Genomic DNA, 25,624 nt, shown 5'->3' on the forward strand with positions numbered 1-25,624 from the left:
AATACAAGTAGGTCATAGCACATCTGCATTCCAAATTTGGCACCTAAGATGGTCATGCACTATGCAATCTGATTGGCCAATCTCTGTACAACTCGATATTTAGGCAAAATAGGTAATAGGAAGACGCACTTGAAGAATTCTTTCAAAATATAGGAAATCAAACAGGCTCTTGCACTAAATCTAATTTATTTAATCACTTAAGGACCAAGCCTCTTTCTGAGATTTGTTGTTTACAAGTTAAAAACAGTTTTTTTGCTAGAAAATTACTTACAACCCCCAAAGATTATACATTTTTTTCTAACACCCTAGAGAATTAAAATGGCGGTCATTGCAATACTTTCTGTCACACCGTATTTGCGTAGCAGTCTTACAAGCACACTTTAAAAAAAAAATACACTTTTTTGAATTAAAAAATAAGACAAGAGTAAACTTAGCCCTTTTTTTTATATATTGTGAAAGATAATGTTACGAGTAAATTGATACCCAACAATTGCGCCCGCTCGTGGAATGGCAACAAACTTTTACCCTCCTTTTATCTCCATAGGCGATGTTTAAAAAATTCTACATGTTGCATGTTTTAAGTTACAGAGGCGGTCTAGGACTATGATTATTGGTCTCGCTCTACCGATCACGGCGATACCTCACATGTGTGGTTTGAACACCGTTTTCACATGCGTGCGCTACTCATGTATGCATTTGCTTCTGCAAGGTGAGCTTGTCGGGACGCGTTTAAAAAAAAAAAAATCTTATTTATTTTACCTTTTTACACAGTTTAAAAAAAAATAATAAAAAATTGCGTCACTTTTATTCCTATTACAAGGAAAGTAAACATCCCTTGTAATAGAAAAAAGCATGACAGAATCTCTTATGAGATCTAGGGTCAAAAAGACCTCAGCTCTCATATTCACATTAAAATGCAATAAAAAAATAAATAAATAATGTTGTCATTTAAAAAAATGTCCTTTTAGAACTATGGCCATCTTCTCCTCACTAGTCTCTATACCCAGGTAGGGGACAGACGCGATTGCCTCTGCTCGCTCCAGTAAGCGGCGGAGGGCACCGGATTGTGGCGGGGGGGTGCTAAAAGTGATCTTGCGGGGCCGCAGAGACCACTTTTAACTTAAACCGGACCGCTCACTGAAGAAGATACCGGGGTTATGGAAGCTAGATGCTGCCATAACAACAACAATAGCCTCCTTCAAAGTACCGACGTATATCGACGTGAGCTGGTCCGGAAGTGGTTACAATCTTACTGATTGCAGTATATGGTCACCTTTAAAGATCAAGATCTGAAAATAATAATTTATTTGGTTTAGAAACACTTCTCTGTTCTTTGTAATGTATTGAAAGTTTTAGGTAAAAAAAGCAAAAAACACATTTCAAAGACATATTAGAAATGATAGGAATAAGATTAGTATCAAAAGGGTTAATTAATTGAGTACACCTACTAATTGCAAAACACATCCAATGAGATGAAATTAACCTATTGTATTGGGCAAGCCCTATTATCAATGAGAAACCCACAGTCACCCTAGCGCCAGTTGCAGTTTATATATGCAGGTATTTATTATCGTTATTTGCGTTTCAATGTTCGCACATTCAGTGAATGACTTTTCTGGCGCACCAATTAATGTATGAACTGGTGCAGTACCTTCTTCTTAGTGAATCACCCCCAGAGGGTCACTTATAACTTCACTCTGTACTCTGTGTGACTATTGACCCCTGAACTCTATAGTAAGTGACGCAGAGCTCAGAAATGACTCAGAGGTCAGTAGAAAGTGAAGCAGAATTTAGGGTTCAGTAGCAAGCAAAAAAGAGTTCAGGGGTCGGTAGTAAATTAACCAGAGTTCGGGGTCAGTAGTAAGTGAAGCAGAGTTCGGGGTCAGTAGTAAGTGAAGCAGAGTTCAGGGGTCAGTAGTAAGTGAACCAAAGTTCAAGAGTCAGTAGTAATTGAACCAGAGTTTAGGGATCAGCAGTAAGTGAACCAGAGATCAGGGGTCAGTAATAAGTGATGCAGCATTCAGAGGTCAGTAGTAAGTGAGGTGGAGTTTGTGGGAAATGAGAAAATGATTAGGCCCTGAGTAGCTGTTGTTTTATAGGGAATATTATGATCCATAGGTGGGTCTAACTCAGGACTTCTAAGGGAAAGTCCGTTCATTTCAAAAGTCTGGCGCACTAGCGCACAGACGGCTGGATTGTCCGCCGACTGACAATTTTTGAGTCAAAACTACTTTCCAAGTCCGCCGGACTTTTGGGAAAAAAAAGTCCGCCGGAGCCCACACACGGGCAGATTGTCCAGCGGACCAAGTCCACCGGATAGTCTGATCGTGTGTACGCGGCATAATAGTCAAAATATCAGGGCTAGCCAAGGTTGAGGCTTGCTGGTTGATCGTTACATCATTCTCCTCCTCACCAAAATTGGTGGGTGATTTATTCATCTCAATATTGTGATGTACAAGTCCCATGCCATTGGATGGCCTCCCTCCTGATATCGTCCTTATCTTGTGGACCTGTGTGTTTGGAGATTTCAACTTCATTTGTGTCTGCTGTTTATTGTTCTTATTATTATAGTTTTGAGGGGGTTATTTTCTGTTCCTATATTTTCTCTTAGGATGTTTGGTGTGTGCATTGTTCCCTCGAATACCTTTTGATGGAATAGCCCATTTCCACTCACTCGGCCTACCTTGTAATCCTCAATGTCCCTCTCTAATTTCCCCATCTTTTAAAGCACACCTGTTCATTGCCTATGCAGTGTAAAGCAAAAGGTTTGTTTTATTTCTCTCCACCCATACTTGCCTTACATTAAATCCCCGCCACTCTGCTCAGCCGTCCAAAGCAAGTAAATCTTTGCCTTCCCCAGAGAGGATCAGAATTTTCAGAAATATAGGTATTATGAATTATGGACTACCTTGTATTATGCTTACTGTCTAGGACCTAGGCACATCTCTACCAGCTGTGATCATTATTTTTACACCATTAGGACAAAAGAGACAGTGGGGTTCATTTACTAAAGGAAAACAGGCTATTTACTTTGCAAGGGAGGTTGCATGGGGATTTTCCACAGAGCTTAGTGAATGTGCTGAAGTTTCACTTTGTAAAAAATACCAATTCACATGCAAGGAAAAGGAAAAAAAATAATTTTTGCTTACATGTGACTGGATGATGGAAGTCAGCAGAACTTCACCTCATTCACTCTGGGGATACACCCCTTGCAAAGTGCAACGTCTCTTGCAAAGTAAACTGTCTTTTTGCCTTTAGTAAATCAGCCCCTGTCTCTTTTTTGCTAGTCTAGTCTCACTGCTCGGTGTTGCAGCACAGTGCCTCAAAGACAGAAAGTTATTTTAAAACAGTTTTTTTGTGGTATCATTAAGACCCCATTTGCACCGGGACGACACAATGCATCGCATTTTGTAGCATGCATCTTAGTATGTCTTTCGCGTGACAGCTCCTTGACTTGAATGGGCTGGCTGTTGTGCCAGAAACATGCCAAAGAAGCTTAAGTACCAAATTTTGTCACTGAGCCAAAAGCATTTGGTGACAAGCATCTGAGCATGTTTTTTGAATATTTTGTTATGGTATCATTAAGACCCCGTTTACACCAGCGTAACGCAAAACATCCCATTTTGCATCATGCATTTTATTGTGTTTTTGCCACATTTTTCTTGTGACAGCCACTTTACTTGAATGGGCTGACTATTTTGCCAAAAACATGGCAAAGAAGCTCAAGTACCCAATATTGCCACTGAGCCAAAAGCATTTGGTGACAAGCGTTTGAGCATGTTTTTCTAATGTTTTGTTAGAAACGCACCAAAATCGCTCCACCTTTGGGGTACTAATACGAAATAACGGCACCGCAAGGGGGCCGTGCATTTTACCGCATTTCTGAAAACGCAGGCAGAAACACGTGATTCTACCTACAGTTTCAGAATGCCCAGGTGTAAATGCAACCTTATTTATGCTAACAATATAAAAATACTTTAAAGGGCATCCTTTGTGAATGAAACTGCATACTTGTATGCAAAATGAAATTTTACTACTGCTAATGCATTTCATATGGATCTTTATCTGCCCTATACAAAGGTGATATGCTTTTTTTTATCTGCCCGTCCACTTTTGTGCTATTATTTTGTTAAAATTTCCTCAATTAGTTGATATGCACCATATTCAATAATAAATTACCTTAGTTGTTGATTTTGGTCTAGATCGAAATCCTATATCAACCATAATAGCGTATCGTTGCTGATCATTTGGAGAATTATCTTGGAGAAACACAAACGCCTTTTTCTGATCTTCATGTTGGTCCTTGATTTTACCAAATATCATCAACAAAATGTAGAAGATAATGACAAGCACAACTATAATGCCAGGTATAGGATTGTTTGTGGAGCTGAAAAAAGATAAGTTTTTGTTATGATATATGTTATGATAATTTAGCTACATTAATTTGGCATTGCATATACTCTTGTAAATCAAAAAGTGCACCTGAGTGCATAATAGTATGATGTACTGAAGATTAGAAATAATTTAGGTGAAGAGCCCTTACTGAAGCTGTGTAATAATGGTGTGCTCTTTTATTTTTTTAGCACTCATCATTGCAGCTTACATGCATCTCCTATACTTCAAGTGTCAGAGCTCTTATTCACAACCTATAATCATGCATCCCCTTTGGCACTTATGTCACCACAGCTCTGGCAGTCTTCATGAGAGACTGTGCTCAGGGGCGCATCAAGACTTAGATTTATTTTTCTTCATGCTGGCCCTAGCTCATAAGATTGTAATAAATGCAGTCGTGTGGCTGCTATTGACACACCTGAAAGTGGCAGAAGTGGATAAAACTAAGAGATACATTAAAGCAGTCTTTCCCAACCTTTTCGACACAGAGGAACCCTTGAGTTATTTCTCCGGTCTCAGGGAACCCCTGGTAAAAATTAAAAATCTACAATTCATGATACATTAGTGTTATGGTCAGTGGGAAGAATGGTCCTTGCACTTGTGGCAATTGGGAAGAATTACCCCCTTACAGATAGTTAAAAAGATCAATGGTGTCATTGGGAACTTATCTGAGAGGCAACAATTGCCCAATGCTGAAGGAACCCCTAGCAATCTCTGGAGGAAGACAATAAATGTAGCGCTGAAAAAATAAACTCAAAAACCTGAAGGCAAATTTTAAGTGAGTATGAACAAACCGTGCTAGAAAAAAAAAATAAAAAAAAAGAAGTTTTGCACTTATTATGAGATAAGTGTAAACAGCATTATGTGCAAGGTGTAATCACTGGTGCTATATAAATACAGCAGTGCATAGATAATATAATAACAGTGGGATCACATAACGTGAATCCTGAAAGATAAACTATTATCAGTTCATCAATCTGTAGAAGAGTCCTCTTGTATAGAAAAAGAGTGACCAATCTTCTCATGTAGACCTTGGATCAAGGCAGCAAGGAGACCAACCATGGCAATCTGTTTGTCTGTAGAAATATCTGAGGAAGCAACACTCTATAGATGCAAGATGGATACTCTTACCAGAAATGTTGGACCCGCATGCCCTACGACAGTGGGTCTAAAGAGCTTGTAATCCCAGAGGATTATATTCCAACTTCTGATGAAAAAGATCTAGGTGTAGAATCCTCTTATAGGCGTCCTTGATCCCGGATAGAGGTGAGTGGGCCCGATAGTCGCCGACCGATGTTTCCCACACTCGAGGGCGGTGATACCTCGGGGACCCAATATGTCCAAACTTTTGGAAATCACTTTCCCATACTTTGTGCGATGAGATGACTCAGGGACAGGTTGGACCCACAATAGACTGGCAGCAATGCCCGGCTGTGACCTCTCCCAGGCGCAATCTATAAACAATCGGAAGGCGGAAGCTCCTAGTGGTTGGGGGGTGTCTGAGTGGCAGGGAGGGGGTGCGCAATCTGGAATCAGACGCTCAGGTCTATAGGGAGGAGGTGGGTAGATGATGCTTTGGATTTCCTCCTACTCTTCTTTCCTCTTCCTTTCTCCCCTCCTCTTTGCGCCTCCTTTTCCTTTCACTTTTCACAGTTCACCTTTCACAGTTCATACTCACTTAAAATTTGCCTTCAGGTTTTTTAATTTATTTTTTCAGCGCTACATTTATTGTCTTCACATTTATTATAACTTTGTTTGTTTGAGTGTTAGCTGCCAGCTTCATCCAAGTAGTGCAGTGTTTTGCTTTTTTGTTACAATCTCTGGAGGAACCCTATGGTTCCACGGAACCCTGGTTGAGACTCACTGCATTAAAGAAAAAACTCCTCATATTTAAAAAATACTGCAGTGTGCTTTACAAATGTGCAGTTCTCTTCCCTAGTTTGAGGAGCATGAAGTTAGTGGAAAGCAATAAAAATTAATAAGAGTGGTGAAAAAAAGTTGTAAGGAGAGCCCTGTCAAAGTCACATGACTAGCTCTCATCCAAGTTGTTTCTGCCACATTAAGCAATGAGAACTATGCATTAGTAATGCAAAGTATATTCTTCTCTTTGTAATAATTGGACCCCCTAAACATTGCCTTTGATTATTGAGTGCTTGTTACCCCATCATTCTGCAGTCCCACTGCCACAAGTGATTTTGGAATTGCAACATAACTTATTTTTTTAGCCTTGTGCAGTATGTCTAGCCTTAGGCTGTGCCTTTGCTACACTGAATTTCTCTTCTTTAGTAGATCATACAGGGAGACACTCTAATTCCCTTTTTTCATAAGTGCCCAAAATGACTTTCTAACAAGTTAGAAGCATTTCTGCATGTACAAGCTCATTGCTTTTACTGGTCAGAATTCCTTGTTATCGATCTTCATACAGGCCTAACCTAGATAGTTGGAAAAATGCATTAGGTTGCTTAACGCGTGCAATAATATTTAGCTTTATGAAATGCCTTGGCATATTAATTAGTTGTGGATAGGTTATAGTATAGGATAGCAGTAATTATATAATCTAGAGTTACAATAAAAGGTCAATTAGCTTACTTTTCATTGCAATAGATATACTTTAATAATTTATAGATTGATATGCTATATGCTCATTTAAATTATTATTTAAAATCAAAGAAGGGTCACACTCCCCTACAGCCAGCCTAGTGTAGACTTGAAGATGGCTTCAGCCCATGAATCTCCACCGAAGCCTCTCCCCCTGACATGTTTCACTTTGCCCACTGGAGCTTTATCATAGGGTAGTGAGCCTAGAGCCAAATGAGGGCTATAAATACATCCTCAGCTATTGAAGAAAACAAGCAGAGAAAGTGAACAGTGTGTCACGACCATTGAAGTTTGGATGGAAAAAAAAACACTAATTGGAATAATGTGAAGGGGTAGAGGAAAAAAAGTCATCTAAAAAGTGAAAATGCCATCAAAATAATGTGATATTGATGTAGGGGAAACTGAGTGATTTAATATAATATCCGGCATTCATAATTTAGCATCAAGGTCACAGTAAATTATTAGTTAGGCTAATATCTTATATTCAGTTAGTCCCATTGAGGTTTGTTTCTTATTTAACCACTTCAGCCCCAGAAGAATTTACCCCCTTCCTGACCAGAGCATTTTTTGCAATTCGGCACTGCGTCGCTTTAAGTGACAATTGTGCGGTCATGCGGCATTGCACCCAAACAAAATTGACATCCTTTTTTCCCTTTCTTTTGGTGGTATTTGATCGCCTATGCAGTTTTTCTTTTTTGCGCTATAAACTAAAAAAGAGCGACAATTTAAAAAAAAAAAAAAAAATATTTTGTACTTTTAGCTATAATAATTATCCCATTTATTTTTTTTTAAAAGAATTTTTTTTTCTCAGTGTAGGCCGATATGTATTCTTCTACATATTTTTGGTAAAAGAAAATTGCAATAAGCGTATCTTAATTGGCTTACGCAAAAGTTATAGCGTCTACAAAATAGGGGATAGATTTATAGCATTTTTATTCTTTTTTTTTTATTTATTTTTTACCAGTAATGGCGGCGATCTGCAATTTTTATTGTGACTGTGACATTATGGCGGACACATTGGACAATTTTGACACATTTTTGGGACCATTGGCATTAATACACCGATCAATGCTATAAAAATGCATTTATTACTGTAAAAATGTCACGGGCAGTGAAGGGGTTAACACTAGGAGGCGATTGAGGGGGAGGGGACTGACTAGAGGAAGTGACGGATCGTGGTTCCTAGCTAATAGGAACACAAGATCTGTAACTCCTCTCAGAGCAGAACAGGAAAGTGTGTGTTTACACTCACTCGTCCCTGTTCTTTGTCTCCTGCTCACGATTGTTCGCGGCCGGCAGTCATCGTGACTGTCGGCCACGAGCATCGGCACCCCTGCTGTGTAGCCAGCGTGACCCCGCAAGCCGACGTATAGCTATGATGACTCGCACAGGGGAGTCAACCTGCCACAGTATAACTGTGGCAGCTGGTTGGGAAGCGGTTAAAAAAAAAACACCTCTGGATTCAATTACCTGTGCTGTGTACCTTTCTACATGTCATCCCATTGATAATAATTCTAATTGCAAAATAATACAATGTAAGGGAATCATAAAATAAAAAGGTACAACCCAAAGGCCAAAATATACATCATTAAAAATAGTTCCTTTGAGACAGGAAAAAACAGGTAAGGCGCATGTGCAGGGTGTCCTAACAATTTAAAGAAATAACCGTATGTATAGTAGGACACTTGACACTGCAAACTTTGTAGTCAGTAAATTATGTATTTCTCCTAAATCATCTTTAGTCACCTGTGGCCAACAATGGGCACTCTGCCTCTAATTACAAACCAATTGACTCCTGATGTGAAAAAAATAAGTAATCAGCAGCAGAGTGAGTGGACATTCCACTAAACAGTGCCTTCATGCTCAATAATCAAGGGGACTGGCACTGTTAAACAAACTTGAGCACAGGATAAGTTAGAAAATGTAGGAATGTACTATTATCAAGTGCTCCATTGAGGGGCGAGTTTCAGTCCACCAGAGCACAGGACAAGATGAACCAGTAATGGTGGAACATTCCCATAGTGGAATATTTTTCATTACACATAGTAGCTTTACCATTATAGTGGAGAATGCAAGTTAAGTTACTGGCCACCAACGGATTACCCATCCCCATATATAGTGTAGTGTAATGTTGGATGGAGTGTAAGTACGTATGAATATGTATGAGGATATAAATAGTCACTGTCTAACTGAAAGAATTCATCTGGTCAAAGGTCATATATACTATGGGGCAGGCAAAAACTTTTGACACAAACATTTTTCTGCCACAAATTACTCAATGTGACATTGGAAATGGTGGCCATGGACAAAGTCACCATAGACTTATTTGAAGACTAATACTGTTGTAGCAATATCAATAATTTGCCAGCAGCTGCCCAGGGGGAATCATGAATTTCACACCAAATAGAATTAAAAGACTCCTGAGCCATAGCCAAAGCTGGAATGTCTGGAGAACAGGTCATAGGAACAGGGAGCTGAGGGTGTTTTCCATAAACTGTGAAAAAGGGTGTCTTGTGAGAACCAGTGTTTACATGATTGTTGTGAGAGAAATCTGCCCACGGGAGTAGAGAGGACGAATCGTCATGATGAGAAGAGACTAAGGTGTAGAGAAAGGCCTCTAACTCCTGATTGACCCTCTGTCTGTCCATTGGATTGAGGGTGGTACGTAAAAAGAAAAAAATCCAAGACAATATTGAGGGATTTGCAAAAGTCTCTCCAGAAAACGAGAAGTAAATTGAACACCCCTGTCGGAAACAATATGATTAGGAACCTCATGGAGGCATTAAATCAATTCAGAGCTGCTTCACATTCAGTTTTAGTAAATCAACCACTTATGCAACATCAAACTACACCCAAAAAAAGCAATGAAAAAGCCTTTAAAATAATCCTAACTGCCTCAAATTCCCCTTTAGACCCTGCATTGACTCCAATGAATTTCCCTGAAATGGGAACATTTGCAAAATTGTGGTGACTTAAAATAGGACAGTTTCAGTTTTCAGTCTTGACTGCTTTAAAAAAAAAATCACGTTTTTGACAGTGAAGGTGCAGCAACACACTGATATGTCTTTAACTTTGCTTTTCTCTTAGCAGTATGTTCATTGTCAGTATATGTGCTTGCAGGAAAGCCAATTTAGTCTCTAGAGCAGTCTCTCCATATATTAGCCTCTGCTGTGCGCTTCTTCTATTGACCTGGAGTGTATCTTTAATCCTTAAACACTTTAAGAATAATCGTACCAATATGAAGAGTCTTATGTATAAATAACAGGCTGCTTTCTTTTTAATACAAGGCTCTTTGAGTGTGTGGAAAACATATGGGTATATATACTGTATGTCAAAAGGCATAGACAAGCATGGATACAAATGAACTACTTATATTCTTACCTTATAAACTGTGAGACATCTTCCTTGTCAAAAAAAGATAACACATGTCTACTGGCTGTAGTATACAGTCCCAGACGTGTACAGCTAAAATCAGAAAATTCTACAGTTTGAGAAATTGCTTTTTTTGCATATATGTAATATAGTTATTAATTAATTAGCAGGCCAAAATTACCATACACCTGTTGATCCAGCTTAAGTGTATTTATATCTCTATTGATTTTGGCCATACACATCAACAATAATGGTGCAACACTTCTTCAAAATAAAAATAAATAAATAAAATAGGCTTTTATAGGGATCATGTAGAAAAAATAACTGTGCCTAAGCAGCATCCTTACCTTTGTATCTTTTACATTGAATTCCTTCTAAGAAGCAGCAGAACCCCTCCTGATGAGTGTCTGGGACAGAGGTGTGGGCACTTCCCCTGGGGGGTGCTGTGATACTGTGGGTGGTGCACTACTGCAGGCAACCAAAGTCTGCTAGCCAATCTGTGCATACTGCCCAACATTATCAGTATTCTGTTGCTCCTTCAATGGATTCAGAGAGGTGGCTAAGCTGTGCTGCCTAAAGTGTATGCATAGCAAAAACTTTTTTTTAGTTTGGGTAGAGTAGGGAAAGGTTAAAATCCCAGCTAGCGTACATTTTGTTAATAAATGGATCTGAGATTGAAGCATAACACTAGGAGTTACTTGTCTAGATATAGGTTTATTCCAGTGTAAAATCAGGTGGAAGACTTACAAGAAAGCCAGCACATTCTGGGGGCCAAAACTCACCCGCCTTCATTAGCACTTCAATAGGAAACACTGTATACAGACTGTCTTTAAGATACTATGTATATGGTATAATGACCAACAGAGTCATGAATAGTGATGGACGAACTTCCGACGGGACGTTTCGCGAACGCGAAACGCGAACGGACACAAACGTTCGCGAAAACGACCGTTCGCCGCGGGCTCCATTGACTTCAATGGGAGGCGAATTTCGCAAACCTTTAGGTCGAATTTGCGGCCACGGGGTAATTATTAGGGGGTAGCACGTAGTCCCACCACCTGGACAATAGCATAATACATGTATGAGGTGAATTTGGGATCGATAACTACAAGCATTTTTTTTTTATTTGGGAAATTGTTCTGACAATTCAGGACTATGGAGCTAATGAAGGCAATGGAGGAGAGGGAAGGTCAGGGACCAGGGTAGGCAAACAAGAGGGTGCAGGAGATACAGAGCACTGACAGCAGCACCGTAATACAGAGCACTGACATCAGCACCGTGACATACAGCGCTGACAGCAGCTCCGTGACATACAGCGCTGACAGCAGCTCCGTGACATACAGCGCTGACAGCAGCTCCGTGACATACAGCGCTGACAGCAGCTCCGTGACATACAGCGCTGACAGCAGCTCCGTGACATACAGCGCTGACAGCAGCACCGTGACATACAGCGCTGACAGCAGCTCCGTGACATACAGCGCTGACAGCAGCTCCGTGACATACAGCGCTGACAGCAGCTCCGTGACATACAGCACTGACAGCAGCTCCGTGACATACAGCGCTGACAGCAGCTCCGTGACATACAGCGCTGACAGCAGCACCGTGACATACAGCGCTGACAGCAGCTCCGTGACATACAGCGCTGACAGCAGCTCCGTGACATACAGCGCTGACAGCAGCTCCGTGACATACAGCGCTGACAGCAGCTCCGTGACATACAGCGCTGACAGCAGCTCCGTGACATACAGCGCTGACAGCAGCTCCGTGACATACAGCGCTGACAGCAGCTCCGTGACATACAGCGCTGACAGCAGCTCCGTGACATACAGCGCTGACAGCAGCTCCGTGACATACAGCGCTGACAGCAGCTCCGTGACATACAGCGCTGACAGCAGCACCGTAAGCAGCCCCAGGAGGAAGTCAGCACAGCACAGGGATGGTGTGATCCCCTCATAATAAGAACCCCCAGGAGGAAGTCAGCACAGCACAGGGATGGTGGGAGCCCCTCATAATAAGAACACCCAGGAGGAAGTCAGCACAGCACAGGGATGGTGGGAACCCCTCATAATAAGCAGCCCCAGTAGAAATATGACACCGCTCAACCTCTTCAAAGAGGAGGGTAGGGGCATATAGTACGGTGTGCTTTTTTGGGTCAGGGAAGTGAGCCAAATGAATTAAGAAGGTCTGTGTGCTTGATTCCAAAAATTGTTTATAGACATATACATGGTCTACTGATCACATGTGTTGAATTCCTCCGAGATCCATGCCTCATTCATTTTTAGAAATGTGAGGTAGTTAACACTGTGGTGAGCTAGGCGAGTACGCTTATCGGTCACAATCCCCCCTGCTGCGCTGAACGTCCTTTCGGACAGGACACTGGATGAGGGGCAAGCCAACAGTTCGATTGCAAATTGGGCAAGCTCTGGCCAGAGGTCAAGCCTGCCCACCCAGTAGTCTAGGGGTTCATCACTCCTCAGAGCGTCCACATCGGCCGTTAACCCAATGTAGTCGGACACCTGACGGTCTAGGCGTTCCCTGATGCTGGATCCGGATGACACCTGTCGATGGGTCGGCTGAAAGAATGACCTCATATCCGAAGTCACCAACACATCTTCAAACCGGCCTCTTCTTGCAGGCGCTGTTGGATTGGTACCCGCAAATCCTTCTCTGGGAGTGGGAATTGCTCCTCTGCCAGCGCACGCAAAAGCAGAATGCAGCATTTCTCGAAGCAAGGCCTGGAAGTGCTGCATTCTGACAGCCCTCTGCGACGGCGGTAACATTTCCGCCATTTTGTGTTTGTACCGGGGGTCTAAGTACGTTGCCACCCAGTACTGGTCCTTGACCCTCATGCTTTTTATACGGGGGTCCCTATTAAAACACTGGAGCATGAAGGCCCCCATTTGCACTAAAGTGGAAGCGGTGTGGTGGCCTGGCTCCTGCTCATCATCCAGGATAATGTCGTCCTCTTCATTCTCCTCTCCCCATCCTCGCACAACAGGGATCCCAGAAAGGTTTAAAGCATGCTCTTCTTGCTCCTGCTCATCCGCCCCGGCACCATCCTCCTCTGACTCCTCATCAGACTCCTGTTGTTGACTTGTCTCAGATAGAGTAGCCCCCCCTGGGAATTCATCCAGCATTGCGACTTCCTCATCTTCCCGCTCCTGCTCCTCCACAGCCTGATCAATGACACGACGCAATGCACGCTCCAGAAAGAAGGCATAAGGTACCATGTCACTGATGGCGCCATGGCTGCGACTGACCAGTTTGGTGATCTCCTCAAATGGCCGCAGAAGTCTGCATGTGTCGCGCATGAGCAGCCACTGGCGCGGTGAAAAAAAACCCAGCTCCCCAGAACCGTTTCTTTCGCAGAGTTCATACAGGTAGACGTTAACTGCACGTTTCTGCTGGAGCAGCCTATCAAGCATATAGAAGGTTGAGTTCCATCGCGTCGGGCAATCGCAAATAAGACGTCTGACCGGCAGATGGTGTCGCCGCTGAATGTCAGCAAGGCGAGCCATGGCCGTGTAAGATCTTCTGAAATGGGCCGAGATTTTCCTTGCCTGCCGCAAGATGTCCTGGACCCCAGGGTATTTGACAAGGAATCGCTGCACGACCAAGTTTAAGACGTGTGCCATGCACGGCACGTGCGTGATTTTGCCCTGTTTCAATGCGCTAAGCAGATTGGCACCGTTGTCACACACCACTTTACCAACTGTCAAATTGAGCGGTGTTAGCCACTCATCTGCCTGTGAACGCAAAGCTGAAAGGAGTGCCGGGCCAGTGTGGCTCTTTGCTTCCAGGCACAACAGACGCAGCACGGCATGGCAACGTCTCACCTGGCATGTGGAATAGGTTCTGGGGAGCTTGGGCGGTGCAGTGGAAGAGACGCTAGCAGCGGAAAAGGAGGAGGCAGCTGAGGAGGAGAGGGAGGAGGATGGAGTAGGAGGAGGAGAAGAAGAGTCAGGCCTGCATGCAATCCGTGGCGGTAAAACCAAATCTACACGGGTGCCACGGGTTACATGCTTGACGGCCGTCAGAAGGTTCACCCAGTGGGCAGTAAAACTGATATACCTTCCCTGCCCGTGTTTGCTAGACCACGTGTCTGTGGTCAGATGTATCTTGGCACCGACACTGTGTGCCAGAGATACATTCACTTGCCGCTGAACATGGCCATATAGCTCTGGGATGCCCTTCTCTGAGAAATACTTCCTTCCTGGGACCTTCCATTGTGGTGTTCCAATGGCCACAAATTTGCGAAAGGCCTCCGAGTCCACCAGTTTATATGGCAGTAGTTGGCGGGCTATGAGTTCTGACAAGCCAGCCGCCAACCGTTGGGCAAGAGGGTTATCCGGCGTCATCATTTTTTTACGCTCAAACATTAGGCCCACGGAAGCCTGCCTTTTTGCAGAAAAATGTGAGCTTGGCGTGATGGAAGGTGGAGTGGAGGACAATTGTGAGGAGAGAGGAGAAGGAGAAGTAGAAGACGAGGCTGGACGGTGAGAGCCTGCAGTGTGGCTTTGTGTGTTCCGTTGCTCCCACTGGGCTCGGTGATGGCTGCTCATGTGCCTTCTTAAGGCGGTCGTCCCTAGGTGAGTATTGGGCTTACCGCGACTAACGCGTTGACTGCAAAGATTGCAGATGGCAACGCTATTGTCAGCAGCGGACACGTTAAAAAAAGCCCACACTGCGGAGCCATGTGCCGGTGTCCTGGGAGCGCCAGATGTGACCGTACATGGTCGATGACTCGCTCCTGATACATTTGCAGTCTGCTTTGTCCCTGCTGTGCAATGTAAGTCATTGCTGCTTCTCCTCCCTATCTGCTGGTCCATATCTCCCTCTGAACTCCCCTCCTCTTCCTCTCTTGTGGGCACCCACGTGACATCACTAGACACGTCATCATCAACGTCACCTTCCCCACCGCTATAAGTAGAGTAGGCAGCAACACCGGGGACCAACCTCCTCCTTGGGCTGATCTGGGTACTGGCGTCAGACTGCTGAGTAGCGCTTGTTGCTACCTCCTCTTCCTGATCCAATACCAAGAGTGGCTGCGCATCAGAAATGTCCTCTTGATATGGATCGGAAAATAATTCCAGTGACTCAAGCGGAAGGTATGTGGTGGTGGTGGTGGTGGTCGTGTTGTTGGTGGTAGTGTCTTTGGGGGTGCACATAGCAGAGAGTGAAGAAGAGGGTGCAGATCGAGAGGATGAGGAGGGTGCAGAAGAGTAAGGCTGAGCGAGCCACTCAACCAAGTCTGGTGCATCCTTTAAAGTAATTGAACGCACCTTCTGCAACTTCCCACTTTGGCTCAAGCCTGTTGCTCCTGCCCTACCCCTACCACCCCTGCGGAAGGGCCTGCCTCTTCCTCTGCATGTCATTTTTTAAATGACCCTGTGACAAAACTCTTAGTCCCTATACCGCTGAAGGACTGCTGCAGTATAGGTGAGCGGTCAGCAGTGGTGCACGTCAACCCTATCTATTGTGGACCTATAGCGGTCCTTACAGAACAGCAGACTGTACCGCACTCAAGCCTATGTACCGTAGCACCCTATACCAAGTTACCAGTCCTTATAAGAACTTTTGTGGACCAAGCAGGTTGTGTATTAGTGTTTAGCAGACTGTACGTCAGTCCCTATACCGCTGAAGGACTGCTGCAGTATAGGGCAGCGGTCAGCAGTGGTGCACGTCAACCCTATCTATTGTGGACCGATAGCGGTCCTTACAGAACAGCAGACTGTACCGCACTCAAGCCTATGTACCGTAGCACCCTATACCAAGTTACCAGTCCTTATAAGAACTTTTGTGGACCAAGCAGGTTGTGTGTTAGTGTTTAGCAGACTGTGCGTCAGTCCCTATACCGCTGAAGGACTGCTGCAGTATAGGGCAGCGGTCAGCAGTAGTGCACGGCAACCCTATGTATTGTGGACCGATAGCGGTCCTTACAGAACAGCAGACTGTAACGCACTCAGGCCTATGTACCGTAGCACCCTATACCAAGTTACCAGTCCTTATAAGAACTTTTGTGGACCAAGCAGGTTGTGTGTTAGTGATTAGCAGACTGTACGTCAGTCCCTATACCAATGAAGGACTGCTGCAGTATAGGGCAGCGGTCAGCAGTAGTGCACGGCAACCCTATGTATTGTGGACCGATAGCGGTCCTTACAGAACAGCAGACTGTAACGCACTCAGGCCTATGTACCGTAGCACCCTATACCAAGTTACCAGTCCTTATAAAAACTTTTGTGGACCAAGCAGGTTGTGTGTTAGTGTTTAGCAGACTGTGCGTCAGTCCCTATACCGCTGAAGGACTGCTGCAGTATAGGGCAGCGGTCAGCAGTGGTGCACGTCAACCCTATCTATTGTGGACCGATAGCGGTCCTTACAGAACAGCAGACTGTACCGCACTCAAGCCTATGTACCGTAGCACCCTATACCAAGTTACCAGTCCTTATAAGAACTTTTGTGGAACAAGCAGGTTGTGTGTTAGTGATTAGCAGACTGTACGTCAGTCCCTATACCAATGAAGGACTGCTGCAGTATAGGGCAGCGGTCAGCAGTAGTGCACGGCAACCCTATGTATTGTGGACCGATAGCGGTCCTTACAGAACAGCAGACTGTAACGCACTCAGGCCTATGTACCGTAGCACCCTATACCAAGTTACCAGTCCTTATAAAAACTTTTGTGGACCAAGCAGGTTGTGTGTTAGTGTTTAGCAGACTGTGCGTCAGTCCCTATACCGCTGAAGGACTGCTGCAGTATAGGGCAGCGGTCAGCAGTAGTGCACGGCAACCCTATGTATTGTGGACCGATAGCGGTCCTTACAGAACAGCAGACTGTAACGCACTCAGGCCTATGTACCGTAGCACCCTATACCAAGTTACCAGTCCTTATAAGAACTTTTGTGGACCAAGCAGGTTGTGTGTTAGTGATTAGCAGACTGTACGTCAGTCCCTATACCAATGAAGGACTGCTGCAGTATAGGGCAGCGGTCAGCAGTAGTGCACGGCAACCCTATGTATTGTGGACCGATAGCGGTCCTTACAGAACAGCAGACTGTAACGCACTCAGGCCTATGTACCGTAGCACCCTATACCAAGTTACCAGTCCTTATAAAAACTTTTGTGGACCAAGCAGGTTGTGTGTTAGTGTTTAGCAGACTGTGCGTCAGTCCCTATACCGCTGAAGGACTGCTGCAGTATAGGGCAGCGGTCAGCAGTAGTGCACGGCAACCCTATGTATTGTGGACCGATAGCGGTCCTTACAGAACAGCAGACTGTAACGCACTCAGGCCTATGTACCGTAGCACCCTATACCAAGTTACCAGTCCTTATAAGAACTTTTGTGGACCAAGCAGGTTGTGTGTTAGTGATTAGCAGACTGTACGTCAGTCCCTATACCAATGAAGGACTGCTGCAGTATAGGGCAGCGGTCAGCAGTAGTGCACGGCAACCCTATGTATTGTGGACCGATAGCGGTCCTTACAGAACAGCAGACTGTAACGCACTCAGGCCTATGTACCGTAGCACCCTATACCAAGTTACCAGTCCTTATAAGAACTTTTGTGGAACAAGCAGGTTGTGTGTTAGTGATTAGCAGACTGTACGTCAGTCCCTATACCAATGAAGGACTGCTGCAGTATAGGGCAGCGGTCAGCAGTAGTGCACGGCAACCCTATGTATTGTGGACCGATAGCGGTCCTTACAGAACAGCAGACTGTAACGCACTCAGGCCTATGTACCGTAGCACCCTATACCAAGTTACCAGTCCTTATAAGAACTTTTGTGGACCAAGCAGGTTGTGTGTTAGTGATTAGCAGACTGTACGTCAGTCCCTATACCAATGAAGGACTGCTGCAGTATAGGGCAGCGGTCAGCAGTAGTGCACGGCAACCCTATGTATTGTGGACCGATAGCGGTCCTTACAGAACAGCAGACTGTACTGCACTCAGGCCTATGTACCGTAGCACCCTATACCAAGTTACCAGTCCTTATAAAAACTTTTGTGGACCAAGCAGGTTGTGTGTTAGTGTTTAGCAGACTGTGCGTCAGTCCCTATACCGCTGAAGGACTGCTGCAGTATAGGGCAGCGGTCAGCAGTAGTGCACGGCAACCCTATGTATTGTGGACCGATAGCGGTCCTTACAGAACAGCAGACTGTAACGCACTCAGGCCTATGTACCGTAGCACCCTATACCAAGTTACCAGTCCTTATAAGAACTTTTGTGGACCAAGCAGGTTGTGTGTTAGTGATTAGCAGACTGTACGTCAGTCCCTATACCAATGAAGGACTGCTGCAGTATAGGGCAGCGGTCAGCAGTAGTGCACGGCAACCCTATGTATTGTGGACCGATAGCGGTCCTTACAGAACAGCAGACTGTACCGCACCCAAGCCTATGTACCGTAGCACCCTAGACAGACCAAGTTACCAGTCCTGATAAAGAGCTTTGTGGAACAAGTGAGTTGTGAATGATTAGCAGACTGCAGCAGAAGGGCAGCAGTCAAGTATAATATTCTTTCTATATTTGGAAGAAAGAATATTATACGTGTACAAGCCTATTACCGTACCACTGATACCAGTCCTGAAAAGAACCTTTGTGGAACTAATAGTAACAGCAAGTCTTTAAAATTATCCTCACTGCCTGACACACTGCTTCCTGCCTGTCCCTATACAAATTGGCAAAAAAGAGTAGGCTGGAACGATTAGCTGGAACAGCTCTTTTGTGGACCTGATAGTAACAGCTAATGATGATGATGATGATGATGATGAAGAAAGACTAATCTGGCTGAGCTGTCCCTAAAATAGCAGCATACAGCGCTCTGTCCCTTTATCTAAACTGACAAAAGAAACTCAGGCTGCTGACCTAACACCTATACCAGTCCTGAAAAGAACTTTTGTGTACCAAATAGCTAGCGTTTTCTCTGTCCCTACTCCACACAGGATCCTTTCCCTACAGTGACAGAAGAAAGAATGTAAAATGGCCACCGGATCGGGTGTATTTATAGGTTAGGGGGAATGTCCAAGTGTCCATGAGCTGTCATGTCTCAATTGGTTGTCCTGTAACACATGATAAACGTGTCACGAAAGGTTAAAGTTCTTGTATACATTAAACACGTAAGTCCGCCGGGGCGAACGACGGAAAAAGGCGTTCGAACCCGCGGACGGCGAAAGTCGGAAATTCGCCGCGAAACGACCGCCGGGCGAACCGTTCGGCCATCACTAGTCATGAAGCACAGCCTGTGCAACAACATGCTTTATCACTCAGTTAGTTATTATACCATGTATGTTGTATCTTCAATCCAGTCCATGTATATTGTCTTCTTTTAAACCGTGATGAAAAGGGGCAAGTTTTGTATAGTCTTACAACATTATTGCAATGTAAAATCAGTTGCATCTGGACTAAGCTCACCTTTTCCAACGGAAAAAATAAAATAACAAGGGTACACCTTTTACACTGCAGCCTACAAAACATTTCACCCAAGATCTGCAGATGACAGGTTTAATGCCAGGCTCCTGTAGATACTCACTACATCTGTCTGCCCATACTTCCCGTATGCGCAGACAGTTACTGAAGTACAGTAAGATCAATGAACTATGCAAGAGCTCACCAACACCCTCCCAGTTTATTGAGAACTGTAAGCTATCTGCTGTGGTGGAAGACAGTACTTGCAGTTCATTTGTTCACAGGAAACTATTTTTTTTTATTGTGAATGCAGGAAGAAGGTTCCCCCGCCTACTGTCAATGGGGGGTGATGAAGGCAGCATATCAACTGTAACAAAACTACTGTAACATACTGTAAATACAGTTGTAATATGTAACATGTTACAAAGGTGAAGTATCCTATAACTCGCGGTGTGGTGCTTCAATCTCAGATCCATTTATTTGCATCACAAAAAAAGTTGGTTCCACAATAGGTGTGCCCATTGGAAGACTTCACCTTACTCCTCTATTTTGTGGAGTAGATTAAAAATTTGGAGTTCCCCTCAATTTATTTGTAAATGATAATGGTAGCCATTACAAATAGAGAAGACATGGACAGCAATAAAAACTTGACACAGGGTCTAACCCTTCCCCACTGTTTCCAAAAAAAAAAAGGTTTTGCCTAGAGATATACTATAACTTTACTAGAAAAAACATTAGGTCACCAACCTAGTGACTGACAGATCTGTGTAAATCTTAGGAATGGTTGCACAATTTCACAATGCTTTTACTGGTAAAAAAAAGCTCCAATTTATGTGTTTCAACTGTGTATTTAGCTATCTGCCTAAAATTCAGCTTTGATTTATTATAATTATGCAGCGTGACTTTTGAAAGATTTACATTTGCTGCTTGTTTAATTTAATTTACTTTGCTAATGAAGCTGACAAGTTTTCTAAATATTACCAGATACCATGACAATAACACTCTGGGGACTATAAAACAATGTGGGTTATGAGCATGATATTCTTAAATAAAGTCATAGAAAAACAGCTTACCTGTAAAATCCTTTTCTTTGATGTACACCAGGGGCACAGAGCCATAGCAGTTACTATGTGGGTTATATATTGGACTGACAGGTGATGGACACTGGCACGCCCCTAAGGCAAGGCGTGCACTCTCTATGTAACCCCTACCACTACTGGGAATCCTCAGTTTTGTACAAACAAAACAGTGGTCACCTTTAAATAGACTCTAATCGCTCTTACTACATCAAGGGAATGAAGTGCTTTATCTTCCCTAGATTGAGGCTCTGGGGAGAATTAAGCATGAATAATATCTTGGTTTAAATTAAAAAACCTGTTACCACTCTTGGTAGGAATTCAGGATGAGGACATAAAACCACCTCATCCTTATGCATGATGAAATATGGCTCTTTACAAGACAGAGCCGCTAGTTCTGATATTCTTCTAGCAGAAGAAATGTCAACCAGAAAGATAATCTTTCTTGTCAAAAGAACAAGTGAATTTCTCGTGAAGGTTCAAACAGCTTATTCAGCAAAGCCGATAAGACCAAATTTAAATCCCATGGATTTAGAGGTGCCTTGATAGGGGGGATAATCTGTGTTACCCCCTGAATAAGCCATGCACCAAGATTGAGAAGCAAGAGGCCATTGAAAATACTGACAAGGCCAGGATCTGGCTTTTGATAGAAGTCAAGGCCAGCTTAATTTCAGATCCCATATGCAGGAAATGAGGGATTCTGCCTATGACCTACTTCCTGGGGTGCCAACCCCTGGATCCAGACCAAGAAAAATATCCCTTCCAGGCTCTATAGTAAGTGATTCTGGAAGCCGGATTCCTGGCATTAATCAAAGTAGACACTACCGAAGGAAACCACTCACAATTTTTTATAGAGTGGGATACAACTGTCAAACCTGTTTAATTTTTCGTCCATAAGGTAGGATGAAATACCGGACCTTGTGCGAGAAGGTCTGGCTATAATGACACTGCCATCTTTATGATCTCGGTAAATCAAGATCTTCTGGGACCCACTGGGGCTGCCGGAATTACCTTCTTTTGTTCCTGCTTAATCCTACGGAGAAGGAGCGGAAGTAGCAGAATTGGAGGAAATGCATAGATCAGTGAAAACTGATCCCATTGGAAGACTAATGTGTCTGTACCGCCTGCTAGCGGATCCTTTGTTCTCGACACAAAGTTGTTGACTTTGTTGATGAATCTGGACACGAATAGGTCCATGTCCGGAATACCCCATCTCTATCGCTAGGAAGATGTGGGGATGAAGAGATCTTTCTCCTGGAAATAATTGTTGGCGTCTCAAGTAGTACGCCTGCCAATTCTCTATTCCTGAAACGAAAATTGCCGATAGGCAAGGAGTGTTGTGTTTTTCCCAAGCTAGAACATTTATTCACCTCTTTCGTGCCCCCCTGGTGATTGATGTAAGCCACCGCCGTGGCCTTGTCAGACTGAATCCTAACAGGACAGTCCCGTAGTCTGACCGTCCCAGATTCTAGGGCAGACGTACTGCCCGAATCTTCCAAAAAAGTTGATAGGCAAGGTCCTCTAACCTGGACCATCTCCCCTGGACAGAATCTTCTTCCAGGGCTGCTCCCCAGCCTAGAAGGCTGGCATCTGTTAACACCTTCCAGGATAAAGATTTTCCCTTTTGCTGGATAAAAACCAATTTAGGCTCTGACTTGCGTCAAGAGCCAAGCATATTGTAAACAAACAAGGCCGGAATCTTTTTATTCCAGACCGAAAGGATGGTGTTTTGAAGCAGTTTTTGAGTAAAACTGCGCGTAAGGGACGGCCTTGAAGGAGGCCACCATTTCCCCTAAAAATCTCCTGCACAGCCGAATGGAAGGAATTTTCCTTTGTTTAGATAAGTTGAATTAGTCCTACAATAGAACTGATTCTTGTCTGGGTTAAGAATACCTTCTTCTGTATGGTATCTATAACCAGCCCCCAAGTACTGTAATCTCCTTGATGGTTTTAAGGAGAATCTTCCTAGGCTGAGTATCCAACCAAGAGATTTCAGATTACGGCTGTGATCAGACTCTGGTTTTAGACCTGAGACTGAATGATCTATTAAAAGTAGATCTTCTAAATAGGCTAGGACCGTTATGCCTTGAGCCTTTAATCTGGCTAAAGGAGGTGCCAGAATCTTTCAGGACACTTGTGGTGCTATGGCTAAGCCGATCCCCTAGCCTCCTGCACCACAACTGAAAAGATAATTTTATATTTCAAAATGCAAAAATTTCTGATCAGCGGGAAAATTTGGCACATGGAGATATGCAACTCCCAACCTTGCAGGGTAGACACAACCAATTGAATTATGAAAGGATCGGATGTTTAAGTGCCGATTCAGATCTCTGGTTGGTTCTGAAACCTTAAAAGGTTTGAGCCAAAACCCCCTGTTCTATTAAGGGAACCTCTGATATCACTGACTGGGATAACAGCTGATCCAGAGGCCAGAAAGAGAAAATTATTTTTTTTCTCTGGATCCTTGGGAACATTCTCAGAGGAGATGGAAACTCTCAGAACTCTAGCCGTAACTTAGATAAATTGCAGAAATCCATCTGTATTGACATTGTTCCTGCCAGATCTTGAGAATCGCATGACCTTTCCCCTCACCCGAATGAGTGGGAGTGACCCTTCATGAAAAGGCTTTAGCATTCTGCTTTGTGAGCTTTCTGCCCCAAGACCCTGGTGCTGCCCTTGGGGACTTTCCCTTGACCCTGATGGTTGAGGCCGTCGAGAATGCCTAGAGGCAGATACCCCTGGCATAGGAGATGCAGCACGATAAAAGGAGAAATGTTTGAACCTCCTTTTACTGATAGAGAGCTTTACCCCATTAGAGGTCCTTTGGATGTACTTATCCAGATCGTCTCTAAATAGCCGTACCCCTTGAAGGGGAAACAAACTGGCTAAGAGCTTTTTACACGGTGCTTCGGCTAATCAATATTTCAGCCACAGAACTCTGCGAGAATGCATTAGTCCAAGCATAAGCCACAAGGCTTAAATGATAGAGTCTTTCATAGTATCTACCGTGGGACATAGTGTGTCAGATACACTGGCCCATTGCCGGGCTTGCTGATCATGCAGATTTTCAGGTATCTCCACAAACTGTTCCTTAATGGACCGAGATACACCAATTGCAGCAAGAACTGGCTGCGCTACTGAGCTGCAAAAGACATATTGTCTTTAAAAGGAAGTTTCAACTTTTAATTTGCTGGATCCTTTAACATCAGTGCATTATCCACTGGACATGTGAGTCCTCTTTCATAGATAAAGTGTGGAGAATTTCTTGTGAGGATAATATTGTTTATCCGGATGTTCCCATTCAGAATACATAAGCTTTTTTAGCCATGCATGAATAGGAAAAAACATCCCCAGATGGTGGAGGTTCTAATGAACCCTATTAGAGGTAGGTACCTCAAGAGCCTGTGCTGCAGGCAACAAAAAAAGTTGAGTAAGGGAGTACACAAGCAACCTGTCTTGTGATGCTACTCCTTGCATATTAGGATCCTCCGAAGAGGATAAATAAGTATCTTCCAAATATTTAGGAAGATCTACCTGATCCCCCTGCCTCCTGCACCTCAACAAGAGGGTCCTGAGGACTAGATGGGAATCTGCTATGTTTAGTCCCACTATGGTAAGACATCATAGCATTAATCTTCTTTCCAATTTACAAATGGTAGAAGAAAATAATGAAAAAATGTTTGTATGATATATACAGGGACAACAACAATTTCCCCTGACGGCTCAATCTGACTAGCCATATCCCTCTCAGAGGAGGATGACATTCTTTTGGAAATGACTTCAGTTTACAGTGAAAAACCATTGACCCTTTAGAGAAGTTCCTGGTTCCATTACCATTCATAGCCTGAAGCATAAAGCAGAGGCACTATGCAAAAGAATGTACATTGCTAGGCTATAGTTCAGCACCATTACATAGTTACGTAGTTAGTAAGGTTGAATAAAAACACCAGTCCATCCAGTTCAACCTGAGTGACTGTAGCTGCTAATCCTAGCTTCAGTAAATAATGTGTCAAAGGAATAAGCCTGTGTTCACTAACCTGAACAAGCCATCCTCATGTTCTGTCCCTCCACAGCCAGCAGCAGCTTTCACATATACAGCACTAAAATCAGCTTCTTCCATGTGTGGCTGGCGTCTGGCACCGTTAGCCACGCCCCTGTGAATTACGCCCCCCCTCCTTTCCTTTTAAAGGAAAGTGCTTTCCTGCACGAGCGGCGTCCTGTGGACATGCAGGCATGGCGGGGGGTTAAATCCTCTGCTGAACGGCCGCTGTTGTCCCTTTTTTTTTAAAAGGAAACTGCTTTGGCATCCAATCCGCGAGGGGGAAAAAACTATTTGGGGGCACAGGAGGAGACCAGACCCCCCCTTTTTACCAGAGGATCTGTTGCGGCTGGAGGAGAGGAGAAGCATTCGCAAGCAAAACCTTGTTTCTTTGGACACGAGGCCCGGGTACCATTCATTTAGACCATGAAAATACATCAGAATGGATCCGGTCAGAATAGCTAGCCCCAGCAAGGATTGCTTCCAGTGGAGCTCAGCATAACACATCTTTACTTGTGACCAACACCTTAGACACTGGCGAAAAAAAATGAGGACTCCCAGTAGTGGGAGGGGATATATAGGGAGTACACGCCTTGCCTTAGGGGCATGCCAGTATCCATTACCTGTCAGTCCGATATATAACCCACATAGTATCTACTATGGCTCTGTGTCCCCTGATGTAAGAAAATAAATTATGTATACTATATAAGTATATTGCACCAGTAAGTTGATGCTTCACAAACGTTAAT

At 43.8% G+C, this 25,624-nt stretch overlaps 1 protein-coding gene across 1 annotated transcript in view; it reads right to left on the reverse strand.

Moving 5' to 3' along the window:
- PKD1L1 (polycystin 1 like 1, transient receptor potential channel interacting) overlaps nt 1-25,624 on the reverse strand; it is a 358,247-nt gene that overhangs the window by 148,166 nt on the left and 184,457 nt on the right. Inside the window, exons 24-25 of the mRNA XM_077491844.1 lie at nt 10,372-10,455; nt 4,180-4,387 (exon numbers count right to left, since the gene is read on the reverse strand). Coding sequence (XP_077347970.1) covers nt 4,180-4,387; nt 10,372-10,455 — 292 coding nt within the window. The remainder of the gene's footprint in view (nt 1-4,179; nt 4,388-10,371; nt 10,456-25,624) is intronic.

The sequence above is a fragment of the Lithobates pipiens genome, unplaced genomic scaffold, assembly GCF_037356315.1.
Source record: "Lithobates pipiens isolate NorthernLeopardFrog02 unplaced genomic scaffold, aLitPip1_a1.2 Scaffold_19, whole genome shotgun sequence".
Taxonomy (NCBI): Eukaryota; Metazoa; Chordata; class Amphibia; order Anura; family Ranidae; genus Lithobates; species Lithobates pipiens.